Source organism: Pteropus vampyrus, unplaced genomic scaffold (assembly GCF_000151845.1).
Source record: "Pteropus vampyrus isolate Shadow unplaced genomic scaffold, Pvam_2.0 Scaffold116, whole genome shotgun sequence".
In the NCBI taxonomy this organism is placed as follows: domain Eukaryota; kingdom Metazoa; phylum Chordata; class Mammalia; order Chiroptera; family Pteropodidae; genus Pteropus; species Pteropus vampyrus.
The window spans coordinates 16,041-31,521 of record NW_011888897.1 but is presented as its reverse complement, the minus strand read 5'-3'; the positions used below and the strand labels follow the sequence as shown (position 1 = coordinate 31,521).

The 15,481-nt window shown below is 32.9% G+C and overlaps 1 protein-coding gene and 1 pseudogene across 1 annotated transcript; one reads left to right on the top strand and one right to left on the bottom strand.

The window, feature by feature from the left end:
- Positions 1-5,439: 5,439 nt before the first annotated feature.
- On the bottom strand, positions 5,440-5,558 carry LOC111743609 (annotated as a pseudogene).
- Positions 5,559-5,999: 441 nt separating this feature from the next.
- Positions 6,000-11,251, top strand: LOC105295893 (natural killer cells antigen CD94-like; the record flags this gene model as incomplete). The annotated part of the gene is made up of 6 exons (XM_011365739.1): positions 6,000-6,116; positions 7,422-7,514; positions 7,658-7,720; positions 9,257-9,408; positions 10,254-10,357; positions 11,143-11,251. Coding segments are annotated over exons 1-6 (528 nt in total), but the record flags the coding sequence as incomplete, so codon positions are not given.
- Positions 11,252-15,481: the final 4,230 nt, after the last annotated feature.

Genomic DNA, 15,481 nt, shown 5'->3' with positions numbered 1-15,481 from the left:
AGTGTCATTTTAATGATACTTAGTAAAAATACTTGAGCTTCAGAGTTGAAGAAGTTAACCGATTTGTCACATATGGCATGTTATTTCAGAGTGAGAACCAAAGGCCCACCCAGCAGCTCACCACAGAGAAACTGTTTCCAGTTACATGGGGTTGAGAAGCCACAGCTGCAGCCAACAAGTTTTTTGCAGCTCTTACCTGAGGTTTTTACACTTTGCTTAAGTCTCATGTGTGAGACTTATTAATTAGAAGAGACATATATTAAAGGCTGAAATTTTTAAAATTTTAAAATAAATCGCATGTTTTCTCCAATCTGGTGTTTTTTTTAAACCTCTCCCTACCCTAAACAAACTGAGAATGCAAATGTTTTATCCAAAATGTGCCTTACCAATTAGATTACCATTATTTGAACACTTCTTTTTCTGTGCAGACATCTCACTTTATAAAATAGTTGCTAGGCAGAGTCAAGTGCTTAGAAATATCTAAGTATATCCCAAACTTTCACACTGTTTTGTTTCTTTCACTTGAGTCGGACTAAGCTATTCTTGAACCAGAAACAGAATCAGTTGTTGTTTTGGTTTTATTTCTTGTTTATCTGTTTATTTCTTTTGATGGAAAGCAGTTCTCTTGTACTTTTCATGCAAGAAAAGGAAACGATTCTTGTGTAGTGCTTCTGATCAATATCCATGAATGAATTTGTAACTGTCAGTTAAAATTGCAAATGCTATCATATTTGTAAAACCAGCAATGCAATATCCAAAGATACGGGGTCACATATCAGAGAACGAATTAGAACAATGTGTTGATTAAGAACTGAAAATCAGCATCTTTACCAATGACAAACATTTCCTTACTTGATTGAGTTACACGGCGATTATCTCTATATCTTAGAGAAGGCCAGAGCAAGACCGTTAAAGCACAGTTCTAGTCAGCTCTTAGGAAAAATCCATTGGTGGAACTGAATACCAATAAGAAACTGGCTATTTAATTTAAAATAATGTCAGGATCTTTAAATCTAGGATGAAAATATTCAGAAGTTGGAGAAATTTCAATGCTTTCCTAATGCTAGGTATATGTGTATGATCTTCATAGTAAAGAAAGTATTGCACAAAAGAGAATTTCTGGTGTATTAATAAATTTCTGCATCAGTAAAATAGTGAAATGCCAAAATACTTCACTATGATTAAATATACTGATATACTTAACGTATACTCATATACCTGATGAAACATTTACATTAAGCACTAGAATAGGCATGTAATCTGTGCTCAGTAAATGTTAAAATTCTCCCCTACTAAACCAATTCATTAAAATGAAAATCAGTAAACACAAGAAAAGTTTCAGTCATATATTTTGTCTTTCTTAAAAAACCATACTTCATAGTAACAAAATAATTGGTAGTAATTATTTCCAAGAATATAAAAACATAGATTATGTAACGGTGGTTATAAGAATTTAGAAATGTATATAATTGTATATACATGCACACACACATATACACACACACTCAAGCAAATGAGTGCTTGTAAAACTGGTAAAATCTGAATGAAGTCTATGAATTATACTAATGTCAATATCTTGGTTTTGACATTGTACTCTCGAGTGTGTCATGACTGAGGAAAACTGAGAGATGGGCATAAGGGAATTGCCTGTATTGTATTATTTTCTCAACCTTTTGTTGATCTACATTTATTTCTAAATAAAAGATGAAGAAAGAGTTAACAAGAAAATCAATTAAATGTATCAGTATATATTTTATCTCATTGCAATGAATATTACACAAATAAATTTTAAGTCACTTCTATTGTTATTGATTAAATTTATGTGTCTCTACTTGTAAAGATCAAAAAAATTATTTAATTTTTTTTCTAATTTTACTGTATTTTATTTTGAACCTCTTGTTTTGAAACTACGGTCACATAGTGATTACTTCCAGATTTTTTCTAAAGAAACATGATCTATGCCCTGGTCACTTTAATTCAGCACTTTTTACTTTTTCTCTTGTATGTTTTTGCTTATGCTTTTCAGTAAAAGAGTCACTCACTTGTCCTTTTTTTTTTTTGTGATAAATCCAGAAAACACTTTCCCTAATTATTGTATCATGTATTTTAAAATTCACTTTTATAATAGTTACACAGATATCTTCAGAAACTTGGATATTTTTTATTTTGCATCTATTGTATACATCAAGCACTAAAAACTGCAACCAAGTTACATATGGCTTGATTTCACCATGTTACCACACGATGGGCCACCTTCGTTTATTTCTTAAAGTATAAGGATAGTTGTGACTATCAAATGAAAACCATTTTTACTCTTAAATAAAGTGACATGTAGGAGAAATGAATTTCAGTTATAGGATGATAAATGTATATTAGAAAATGCCAACTTTAAGACATTTGAAGTTTAAAATAAGTTACAAATTGTGCTTTTTGGAGTTTCATCCTTTTGCTCAATTCTCTCTTTTTTTTCGAAAGCAAAACATGCATATGATTTAAAAGTCAATGATACAGAAGGACTTATGAAAATGAACAATTATTTTTTCTATTTGTTCTCACTGGTCTTGTTCCAAGGGGCAATCGTTTTTCATTCTGGTGTTTCTAATTTTTATCAGCTTTCTTGTAAGTGTATAGACATGTTTTATTACTTTCTAGTTGATGATGAATCTTGGATATTTTTGTCTAACCAAAACAAGGTTCAGAAATACTCTTTTCTACCTGACCATTAGAATTGCATTTTGATTTTTAATTAATTTGTTGTTGTTATTATTTTTATTTTTATTTTGCCAAGTGCTTACGAATATGATTGGATTTTGCAGGAAACATATATCTGAAGGCATTAAATAGGATGGATGCTACCTCCTTCAAAATGAAATTATCTCATGCTAATAATAATATAGTTTCCTTCAGATGTTTACTCATTTCCCATAATAACTCAAGATATTTAAAAAGTGAAGTGATGACTTGAGTGGTAGATGTCAGTCACCCAATGCATTCTGTCTGCTCACAGAATGTTTCCTTCCTATCAGTAGCACTCAGTCCTGCCCCTTATACCTCTCTCTCTCTCTCTCTTTCTCTCTCTCTCTCTCTCTCTCTTTCTCTCTTTTAATCTTTCTGCCACCTCTACCACTACACCACTAGTTTATCCTCTTTTCTGTCATGTCAGGGGAGTTCTTTGTAGTCTCAGGAATGGGGAACACCTTTTTACCCATTTCTTTATTCGAAGCATGCATCCTCAAAGAGTCCTTGCATATTAGAGAGGCAAAAGGGGCTGGGATATTGATATATCACATCTTGCAATTTGTTGGTGTGAAGACAGCAAAGTTTTCAGGAGATCTAAGTGAAGAAGCTCCAGACAGAAACATGTAGGAAAGGGAGTGTTAATACAAAACAGAAGGCAGAATGTAATAAAGGCTGTCCTTTGAATGTAGCTACTAGAGGAGGAGACTAGAGTTTAATGTTGTTGAGTGATTCTGGGAAATGAGACAAACCCCAGTGTTCAGAAGTGCCTTATGTTAGTGCTGAGGTTGCTGGATCACACCAAATTCTGAGATTTGTTTGTTGTGGCCCATTCAGGTGAGAATTTCTTAGCACTTCAGACTACCATGTGTGAGAGAAGCAAGGCTTTCAAAAGTTCTAGGAGAAAAAAGTCTGCTAATATAGGTATGGGCTGGGTTGAGTTCACCAAATAATTAGAGGGATGTGATGGGACAATGATAGCCTCTATTCCAAGTGGAGATAAGTGACAGGGACACTGGCACAAGAACAATTCTACTGCATATTTACAAGAAGGAATCAAAGAATCAACCAGGGTTGGCAGTTCAGAAAGAATAAGAGGAGGGGTTAAAAAGTATATATATATATATATATATATATATATATACACATATATGTATGTGTATATATATATATATAAAAGTATATATATGTGTATATATATATATATATGGATATATATATAGTGTGTGTGTGTGTGTGAGTGTGTACATTTACGTGGTCCATTATCTTATTAGTGACTCGATCTTAGAGTTCTTGAATTGAACACATATTTAATGGATTTTTACTTCCGAGTCAGTGAACTAAGAGTAAAAAAAAAAGAACCAGTGATTAATACAAGTCTCACCAAGCATGTTTCTGAAAACAAAATAACTTCCAAATGAAGGTTGTCCTGTCAGTGTGAGAAGGGTAGTAATAATACTTATTATATATTTTTTCATAAATTTGTATCATCTCAAAGCTAAAGCCGAAAGCAAAATCACAAACTTCTACTTAGTTAAGGCAATTTTACATGGGGCATACAATGAGCAAAATTAGGTTGTTTTTGCTAGTTCAGCTTTGTCCAACATTAAAACTGGAAAAGAATAAACTTCAAGTGGGCAAAGGATCGTTTATACACTCCCTCTGTCAATCTGGATTTGCATAAAGTTGAGATAAATGAATTTTCATGTTTACTATCTCAGGTAAGGGTTTAAGTTTTAGCAATTTCAGTGGTTCAGTGAAAGCAGTTCTATGCGCACAATACAAATTAAAAAGATGGAAATACTTAACTTCATGGAAACTGAAAAATCAAATAACAGTCTTTGTTTTTTGTTTCTGTTTTGTTGTGTTTTCAGTTAAAAAGCGTGTCTTTTAGAAAAAATTTACCTATGGTAATATTATGATACTTAAAAATAAATAATATGAATAAAAAATTTATTTGGGGCTCTCCTTTTTATGGGGGTGAATGATAGATTATATTTCCAGATACTTAACAGAGACCAAGGTCTCTACTCTCAAGATACTTATTCTGCCTATCCGTCCTACATTTCAATTTCCCATTAATAAGGTTATTCTTCCGAGGACAAAAACTTGTAAATTCAACCATTAGTATACTATCTGAATTTGATAACTCTGTAAAATATATAGTACTTAAAATATTAGTACAAATAAGGATAGTAGAGCAGCTTCAGTCGTGCTCAAAGACTTGAAAGGAAAGGAAAAGTGGAGAGTCATGTATTGACAGAAGCTTTAAGGATCATGTGAATGAGGCACTGAAGGTTAGGCCTAGACCAGATAAGGCAGTCATAGAGCTCAGGTTTGTGTGTGTGTGTGTGTACATAGAACAGAAATGGGAAGTCACTCTGGTTCTACCTTTTTGACCTTTGCCTTCCATTGCCAGATTAGTGAAGCAGCAATCAGAAGCACAAAATAAGAGATGGAAACACTAACCGGTCTCTGCTAAAGAAAATAAGTAAATATCATAAAACACATAGACACACAGAGGGATAAGTGTGGTTGAAATACATTAAACGTGTGCTCTGGAAAAAGACCACCTGGATTCCAAACTTAGTGACCTTGGTCAAGTATGTAACTGCCTCAGTTTTCTCATAAGGTCAACCCTTGGTTGACCTCACAGATTGCAAGGACCTTGTCAGTCTGTAATCTCTTATTTTTTATTTTTTACGCCTACAACACCCGGTCTTCCTAGGTGATCTCCCATTCAAGTACTAACCAGGCCCGAATCTGCTTAGCTTTTGAGATCAGACGGGATTGGGCTTGTTCAGGGTGGCATGGCCGTAGACCTGAAATAAGTATATTTATGTATCTTTATTATTAAGACATTTTCAAAAATAAATGAGCTAATATATTCCAAGTGCTTTCATCTGTGTTTAGCACAAAGTCAGTTAAAAATATTTCTCATTATTAAAAGAGGAAAATACTTTATGAAACTTTATTATATTAATTTACCTATGACTTAGCCTATCTTTTCTTAATTTTCCAAATATTTTTAAAAGATAATTGATATTCAAACATAAAAAAAGACATCTTTCTCTTGCCTTCTATTCTGATAGAGAATTCGCATTACACAAGTGCACTGAGAATTTCCTGTATTGTGGTTTCCGGAACATTTTAGAAGCTAGTGATTTGACTGCTTCTTGTTCATACTATATATTTGTGTCTCACCAATAAATGATTGAAGAACATTGCTTAAATGTACAATTTTCCTTTCCTTTTCCTTTTTACATAACTTTCTGATTTCTAGCCTCCAGGTCAATTCTGAGATCCAACAACATTCTTCTTTAACAAGTCCAGATTGTGCCTTACCCGTATCAACGTTGGGACAACACTTTTCATGGCAGGTATGTAGGCCTGAGTCATAAAATTAGAAAATAAGAATTAGCAGAATTCTTATTGGCTAAGTTCAGGGAATCGCTTTAAGGAAAGAAATGGAAATTTTTAAGCTACCCATGTATCAGTATTTTCAACTTAATTTGATTTTTCTGACTCTTCATTCTGTAGCTAGAAATGATTTTGTGACACTTTCCCAACAGTTTTAAAGAGTAACTTCTGACAGAGGAAACTAAATTCTGAATGGAAATTGAATTTTCACTCTTAGATTATGAGCATCATAATTCTAGCATAGGAATAGAGAATGCCAAATATTTAAGATGCAGTGCTTCAAAGTGTTATTTAAAAATTTACCATCTTTGTAGTGACATCCCCAAATCACCCTGATTAACAGTCTGACACCATTGTACTGTTGATAATGACAACACTCTTTGGGAGTGTGTTAATGTTAATGTAGAATCTCCTAATGTTAAATTGTATTAGGAGAAGAAGATATAAGCAACTAATTTAGTCATGAGAAAATGTAATGTTTTTATAAAAAAATGGTTATTTATGAATAATTCAATACACTGTGAAATGAATGCAGCTCCTCAAAGTATTACCCAGACATTGGTTGGAGGGGCCCTCTCATCATACCAGGTCCAGATGCTCCTATGTCTTTTCTTCCCTGTTAAAAGCCTCTACAAATTCATGAGCATCTAACCTTTCTCAGAGCAGAGAATGCATTAAGATTAGATGGGGAACACAGTCCCAAGTAGTATTATTGTGACAACGACAGAATATGTTAAATAAAGACTCTAAGTCTAGACAAACTTGCATTTAATTTCTGACTTGGGTGCTTGACAAACAACGTTATTAATAAATCCTAAATTTTCTCATTAACATAATGGAATCATACAACTTGTGATTTTTTTTTTGAGAAAATAAAAGTAAATGTTTCTTATGTAAGCCCATTAAAAGAAATTGTTACCTATGATATCTTTTTACTCCAGATCTCTAGGTTTCTTTGTCAAATTAAAAAATAAAGCAATAACAACAATAAAAATAATAACTGTAAATCCACTTTTCTGAGACAGCTGGTAAAGAAAAAAAGGTATGGATAATCTCACTGAAGAATAAAGTATATTTCATAAAAATTTTGGTATTGGATGAAGTTTTGAAGGGAATGGTTTCATTTTCCAATGTTTCGTTGGCAAGATGGTTGGGTTGTCAAATCAAAGAACTTTTTGGATTCTCCCTCCCTCGTTTTTGCTTTTAAAAATTTCAGCTCCAGTGTTTGTCCTTTAAGACATTCCCTGACCTCTCCTTCTCTACAGGCTTTCAGACCACCCCATGGAGGTTGATTTCTGGCATCTTAGGAGTAATGTGCCTTGTGTTGATGGCTACTTTGGGAATGTTGCTGAAATTCTGTAAGTATTGTTAGGCAAGTCCATATAAATAGCAAAACTATGAGGAAACCATTTAATAATAAAGGTTTCATTTATAAAGGTATAATAAATTATTATTTCATAAGCCTGTATCTAATTAATAAATTTCTAATCATTTCCTATAGCAGTCACTAAATCAAGTAGTCAGCCAACACCATCTCCAGAACCCACCCTAGAACCCCAGGAAGGTAGGTTCCATACTTTGGAAAATCTTAATGTTGGTAGAGGATGAAATAGACAGATTTTTGTATTCTTCACACAGAAGCATAATGGAATATTACATATAGTAATACAAGTTTATTTACTAAATCTAGGATAGTCTCATTTCATTGTTCTCTAATGTAAGAATTATTAAATTACATTTATATGTATCATTTATTCATTTAATAAATGTCAGTAGTAGCCCAAAATGACATTTTTCCTGTATAATTGGTCATTTTTAAGTAATGAATAAAAAAGAAATTATAATAAATATTACAGCTAATCCTAATTACCCTTCTGTGATTGCTCATAACTCATACTTTATCTCTTTAACTTCAATTATCTTTTTTCTATGACTCAGAATATAGTGCAGAGATTTCTGCACTTCTGACCCTGCTTATCCATTGTAAGCAAGCTCAAAGACCAGCGTTTTAAATATATTTTTCCAAGTGTGCGCCAAGTTATTCCACCATCTTCTATGATCCTATAGAGTTTATTTATATTTTTTGTTTCCTTACTGTATTCCCAAGTTTCACTGAGATATTTTTAATGTATAGCATTCTGTAAGTTTAAGGTATACAATATGTTGATTTGATACACTTGTTTATGGAAATATCATTACCACCATAGCACTGCCTAATACCTCCATCATGTAACTTAATTACTATTTCCTTTTAGTTGTGAGAACATTTAATCTCTTCTATTTTTCAACTTACAGGTGCATAGTACCGTATTATTAACTATAGTCACAGTATATCCTTAGAACTTAATCTTCTAACTGGAAGATTTTTACCTTTTGGTCAACATCTCTCCATTTCCTCCACCTCCCAATTCATGTAAGCACCATTCTACTCTGCAACTTCAGCACCATTCATTTGGAAAAAAAATTTAGTACCTGCCATCAGATACTTTTAGTACCTGCCATCAGGTACTTTTATCATGGAGGATAGTGTATGTTCAAGGCACTATCACTGGTAAACTGAATGATTGAACTGCCAACTAATTGTTTTATTTATACTCATTTTGTAAGTAAAATACCCAAAATATATGTCAGAAATTTTTCATTGTGCCATATTCTTTTCTGACTCAGGAAATATGCTAAAATGCCTTTTCCTCTTTAAATGTCTTTTGCATTTAATTTACTTATATTTACACACCAGAGCTCAACTTTGGATCACTTCTTCAAAAAAGAGTTCTTCTCTCCACCCTCTCCCCATCCTACACTCTGATACAGGATGATTTAACGCACCGAATTTCTTGTGTATAATTACCCTAATTAGCATTAAATATAATTAACAAAATAATTGGAAATTGTATAATTCTGACTCTATCTCTAGAATATAATATCCATTAGGAAAAAGGGTCGTGACTATCTCATTCACAATATTATCCTTTGAACTGTTGTCTACATAGTAGTTATTCAAAGAATATTTGCAGAAAAAATATAAATGATTTTTGAATGAGTAAATAACATTTAAAATTAAATTTCCAATATCATAATTCATGTTTTATTTTTTTCTAAGGCTCCGGCTGCTGTCCTTGTCAAGAAAAGTGGATTGGGTACCAATGCAACTGTTACTTCATTTCTAATGAAAGAAAAACTTGGGCAGAAAGCAGGAACTTCTGTGCTTCTCAGAATTCCAGTTTACTTAAGTTGAAAAACAGAGATGTATTGGTATGTATTTAATTCTGATTTCCTACACTTTTTTGAACTTAGACAATATAATGTCTAAGTAATATGAATAATTTGTTTCAAGTTTCTAATGAGATAGCAACTGGATGGTTACATTGCAACTAATAATGACTTACTAATTTCTTATACATTAAAACAATAGTCATAAAATCTATATAATATTTCTCAATGATTTATATTAGAAGAATAAAAATCAAGAAGATACCTGCCAGATAAAATACAAGGGATGTTATAGTGTGAAATTAAAGAAAAAATAAATAACAGGTTATTATTTTTATTCAAAGAATCTAGCTTCTTTTAAATTTTATATCTTTAATTGAATTTATAATTTATTTCGTAATTATATAGCTTTCATCATCATTCTGGAATATAAAATGGAATGAATATGGAGAGCATGGTCATAATAATTACATGATTCACAGAAACAGTGAAAAATTTCTCCATCTACATATAGAACCTGTGCTGAGTATAGGTTGAGTAGGTTATATCCATGAAATTTATCCCTCAAGATGCTGGTGGTTTGGGATCAGATTTGATTGGCAATCTGTGAAGGAAGTGTTCCATAAAAATCTAACCCCTTCATAACATTTATCATTCCTTCAGGAAGCGAGATTTTCTATTTTTATAATTTATAATTTATGGAGATAAATTAATGGGACTTTTAGGTGAGAAAATGTAAGATATATACTACACTAGACATTAAAAAGAATTTCAGTTTGAGTAACTTAAAGTCTGAATCTAATTCAGAACACTGACTTTCTTAAAAGTATATTACTCCCAGAGTAGATTCAAATTAGGTCACTATGTTCGTCTCTGTTTCTCCACAGAGTTTCATAAAGTCCAATATTGCTTTTTACTGGATTGGACTCTTCTACAATAAAGATCATCGTGCCTGGGTGTGGGAGGATGGCTCTGCTTTCTCCCAAGATCTGTAAGTTTCTGGCAGTCTGAGCCTTTTCTGTTCTTTATGAGTTTATCCTTAGATCTGACCAGAGAATGTAATATCTGGGAACACTGTAGCTAAAATATCCTGTCTGGAGTCTGAGAATACAGAAAAGAGAGTAGATACAAGAGAGTAACAATTTCAGCCCCATCTAGAACCTCTATGTGAAATGAAGTTGGTGTACTGTGACCAAAAAAGAGCTTTTGACCACTTTTTTGTCTTGGTACAAGCACTTGGATATGTTGTACATATACAGATGCTCACACACAGAGAAACTGTCTAGGAAAAACAGGATAGCCATTATAGTCTTTATTCTGGGAAGATTAATATTCTTAGCATCCTCATGTTTCAAGTATTCTGGACTTATTCTTTATATTTTTGTAATCTTAGAATCTCATTTTCATTTATAAACATGGTGCTTGAAGCATCATTTATGACAAATGTTCCGCTTGGATTTATTTTTCTAGACTAAATTAGTTAAATCTTTAAAGAAAATAGAAGCAAAGTTTATCATATATCAAAACTATTAATAACAATGGCAAGAACATAAAATGGCTTCACTGCTTCTGATTATTGAGACAATAACTAAGTTTCTATAATATTGTATTCTAAATTCAAGAAAACCATGCCTATTGAATAAAAAAAAATACAATGACCCAGTCTGTTAATTATTCATTTGAATGCTTCTAAAAGTTTGACATTTAATAAAAAAATTATCCCTGAACATTATCATTTCCTTTTCCTATATGTTGACAATTTATTTTTCATTACAGATTTTCACTCTCGCAAAATGTAAATATACAGAAGTGCATAGCATATAACCCAAGCAAAACTGTTTCGGAAGAATACTGCAGATATAAAAATCATTTTATCTGTAAACAGCAGCTTTTTTAAGTGTATTTTTTTAAGTTAAAAAGGGTGAGCAGTAAGGTCCAGCACTACTAAGAATGGTAAGTTTATCTCATATTATTAATAGCTATCTACTTATGGGATCTGTAAACTATTTCACATTATGTTTTATTATACAATTTTCAAATACTTGAAACGATGTGTTTTAAAGTTGATAAAATTTATGTACTTACAAGTAAAATTATAAAGCATGAAGATAAAGAATTTTATGACTTTCAATTTATTACATATGTTCAATATTGTATGTAACATATTTTTTCATATGTACATTCTTGTGAATTTTCTCTGCAGAAATTTAAATAAAACAATTTACATCATAAAATATATATCACCATCATTTAAGTCCTCTGTATGACATACTAATTGGGAAGTTTCATCCCTACCTCACTTTTCTGAAAGTTAATTCTTTCTGGATATCTATTCACGTGTATGTTTTAATTTAGAACTGAAAGTGCCATAGGACAGTTTCCTCATGTGTGTCACCTGGCTTCCCAGGAGAACACACTGAGTGCTGTAGAACAACTGTAAGTCTTTGGCCAAATATGTTGTTCTTGTGTGTTTGCTTTCAGAGTTTGCAAGGGTGAAGGGACTCTAAGTCCTCACATAAATTTACAATATCGATTTTTTACTGCACAGATTTTTCTTGCCTTACGCTCATCCATCAGCAAGAGTCGCTTGCAGTGAGAATCTTAATCTCTAATCAATTCCAAAAACCTTTTCTTAAAAGTTATATGTAAAATATTAACAATTCCCTTGTTTTGTGTGTGGGAAAGAGAGCAACCCATTTTATTGAGGGTTTTCTTAATGTATCAAAGAAAGACTGGGAATATAATGAGATTTGATTCTATGACCTGGATGATATTCCTGACCTCACAGATATCAAAATCCTCTTTCTTTTTTTTAACTGTTACGTATACATCTTTAAAAAATTATATTGAAATCTCTATTTGCTATCCTGTTTTATATTGCACTTAAATCATAATAATTAAGAATCCAAATTGAAATTCAACATATAAACAGCCAAGAAGAGGAAAAGACTTCTTATTTTTAAATATTGAAAAACATAAATATAATAGGACCATGACCTGAACTGTTTACATTTTTGTATAAAGATTGACTTAAGAAATGCACTTAGGTTATGTTATAAAAAATAAAAGATGAAATAAAAATCTTAAAACATTTAACTTGCATTAAGAGAAACTGCATTGTATTACCAAGTATTTTACATGTTTTGGCTTTGTTCTCCATGTGATTTCACAATGATATATTTTTAACTAAAAATGTGAAAATGATGTTAATAAGTTTATAAAGAAATCAATAGTTTTCTGTCCCATTATCTTATCTTTCTGTCTTCCTTCCACGAAGCCAGTTCATCTAGGTTTTTGCTTGTTTGTTTGTTTTAGTTTGTTTGTATCCTGCTCTGGGTGGGTTTTCTCTGTATGAACTAAGGATAGTCTCTCTTTATAAAGTTTGTCCAAGATGAATCTCAATTGTTTTCATTTAGCCACACACTAGTATAGGTTCAAATGATTACTTTCTACATTGTCACGCTATGAGATGTCCAGAGCCCAATATGCCTTTTTATTGAGAACTCATGAACATTCATTACAGTTGCAAGAGCAAAGAAGAAACAGAAAGTGAGAAATACGGCAGGTTTTGTTCAATTTCAGAGAATAATCTATGTCAAAAATTTGCCCCCTCCCCCCAAAGAAAAAAATTCCTATTGCCTCCCAATTACAAAGCTCGGAGGTTTTTTTTTTAGCTCCCGTATCATCTCAGAGTACTATAGTGGAAAGATGTGGCTTCAATGGAGGATATAGCAGTGTCTTTCCACAGCATGGTCTCATCATACTAGTTACTCTCAGTTCAGAACCATCTGAACCATTTCATTTTTTATTACTGTTCTTCTTACTCTTACCTGCATTCTACATTTTTTTTTTTAACTCAAAATAGCTGTGTAGTCTTTGAGATGAGAAAGACTTCTTTTATAAAAGTCTTTCTACAAAACTATCTTTTTTTTTCCTTCTGACGTCAGATATCTGATATACTCTCTGGGGAAAGATACATTGTTTTTCTTCTTATGCTCTTTAATTTTTTCTGTGAAATGGGCTAATGCATATGGAAGGACTAGTTGAGTGTCTATATCAGTGCTGGATATAAAAGGTAGGAATATCTAAGAAACACATAAAGTGAAATAATATGGCCAGTTATCAGTTTACATTTCTTTAATTTTATCCTGTTACTCTATGTGTATTATCTTGAATGTATGTAGTACATGTTACAGACTGATACATAACAAGTTATGAAAAATTTAGAAACTTAAAACTAAACATGTTTCTTATCTCATATTATCTGGATCAAAAACTGGGCATGCCTTAGTTTTTTTCCTTTATTTGTGATTCCACAAAGCTGGGTCCAAGGTCTTGGCCAGCTGTATTCTCATTTGAAATTCAGAGTCCTCTTCCAAGTTCATTTGAGCTGTTGGCATAATTTAGTTCCTTGTGGTTGTTGGACTAAGACCCTCAGCACCCAGAGTCCACGCCCTTCATAGGCAGTCACACCATGGCTGCCTGCTTATTCAAGGTCATTGGAGAGCATCTCCAACTCATCTCTCTATCTGGTCTGTACAGTTTCCTTTAAGTGTTTTCTGAGTAGGTTGGTTCGCCCATAATATTTCTTTCAATTAACTGAAAATGGGCTAATGTAGAATCTTAATTACATCTGAAAAATAGTCTCATCATTGCCATTTCCTGTATTCTAATCATAGAGTAACATCCTATGATGCAGGCATACCTTGGAGATACTGTAGGATTATTTTCAGACCACCTTCACACACACACACAAAAAGCCTAGCTGTAATCTTTTTGCTGGTGGAGGGTCATGCGTTCCATTTATAAAAAATGCTATACCCGAAAGGTGTAATAAAAAGAAGCTCAAAAAAAGGAGGTATGCCTCTATTGACAATCTCACTGAAAATAAAGGGGACGGGATTATACAGTGCTACGTGAGGGCATGGGAATTTGGGGAGACAGTTTAGAGCTTTGCCTACCATACCAACAAACCCCTAAAATTTGTTTAAATTGCTACTTCATAGTTTATTAAATTTAAAAACTGCCTTTTCATTTCTGATAACTAGGAATTAATTCACATACATCAGGATGAAGAATCCTATTCTAGTTACCATCACATATTTATATTTAGTTTGTTCTCCCCGCTCCCCACCCCCCCCCAAAGTTCAGGTGCTTGCTGCTCAAAAACCAATACTCCAGAGACAAGTGTTGGATAGAAAGGAAAGGTTGCTTTATTCAGGAAGCTGGCAGCCTAGAGAGAAAGTAGACTAATGTCCAAAAGCCATCTTTGAAGTTCAGGATCAGGCAGAAGAGTTTTAAAGGAGAAGGAGGGGAAGGGGAGGCCAGGGAACTGAGAGAAGTCAGTGTTTCTTTAGTCATAGATAACACTTTGTCACACCAGACTCCTGGGTGAAAGCAGCTGGTAACAGTGACCTTGGAGACATTCCTTCCTTCTGCAAAACAAACTCATAAATCCTCCTGCATGCCCTGAAGTTATCTCCTCCTGCTTAACAAAGAAACAGCACAAGGACAGCACAAGATTATACTGTGAGAACAAAAGGAGTTGAACAAGAAGAGCAGTTAACATGTGAACAAAGACTAATTAAGAATTAAATTATTTAATTCTAGCTGCCAAGAATGCTAGGGCCATTAAAATTATAAGACGCTGGACTGTAGTTCCTCCAGTAGTGGCATCTAAGTGGCCTAATAGTTATTTTACAGCTGGACTGACACAGCTCTTTGCTGATCTGCAGAGATTCTGAACATCAGTTTTTGCCTCTTGGGTATAACAAGGACTGTAAGCTAACTAATTACCTAACTAACTACCTATCTATCTGACTAACTAACTAGTTTTTTATGGTAAGGTTTTTACAAGTCAAGTGGAACCTAGGGTCATTTTGTTCTTTGGTAATTTACAGTTGAGATAATCGGTTAGATAATCCTGTCTCCAGACTTTGCAGGCAATTTCTGCCTCGGCTCTCCTGAAACCAAGTTTCATCATACAAATTTATCAGCAGTTTCATCCAGAGAAGAATCATGTCTTTGTACAAATAAAAAGAACATTCGGGAGCTGTTCCTGGATGTCTCTTGGCCTCTGAATTCTCATTTGAATGATCTTACACATGCTGTATCA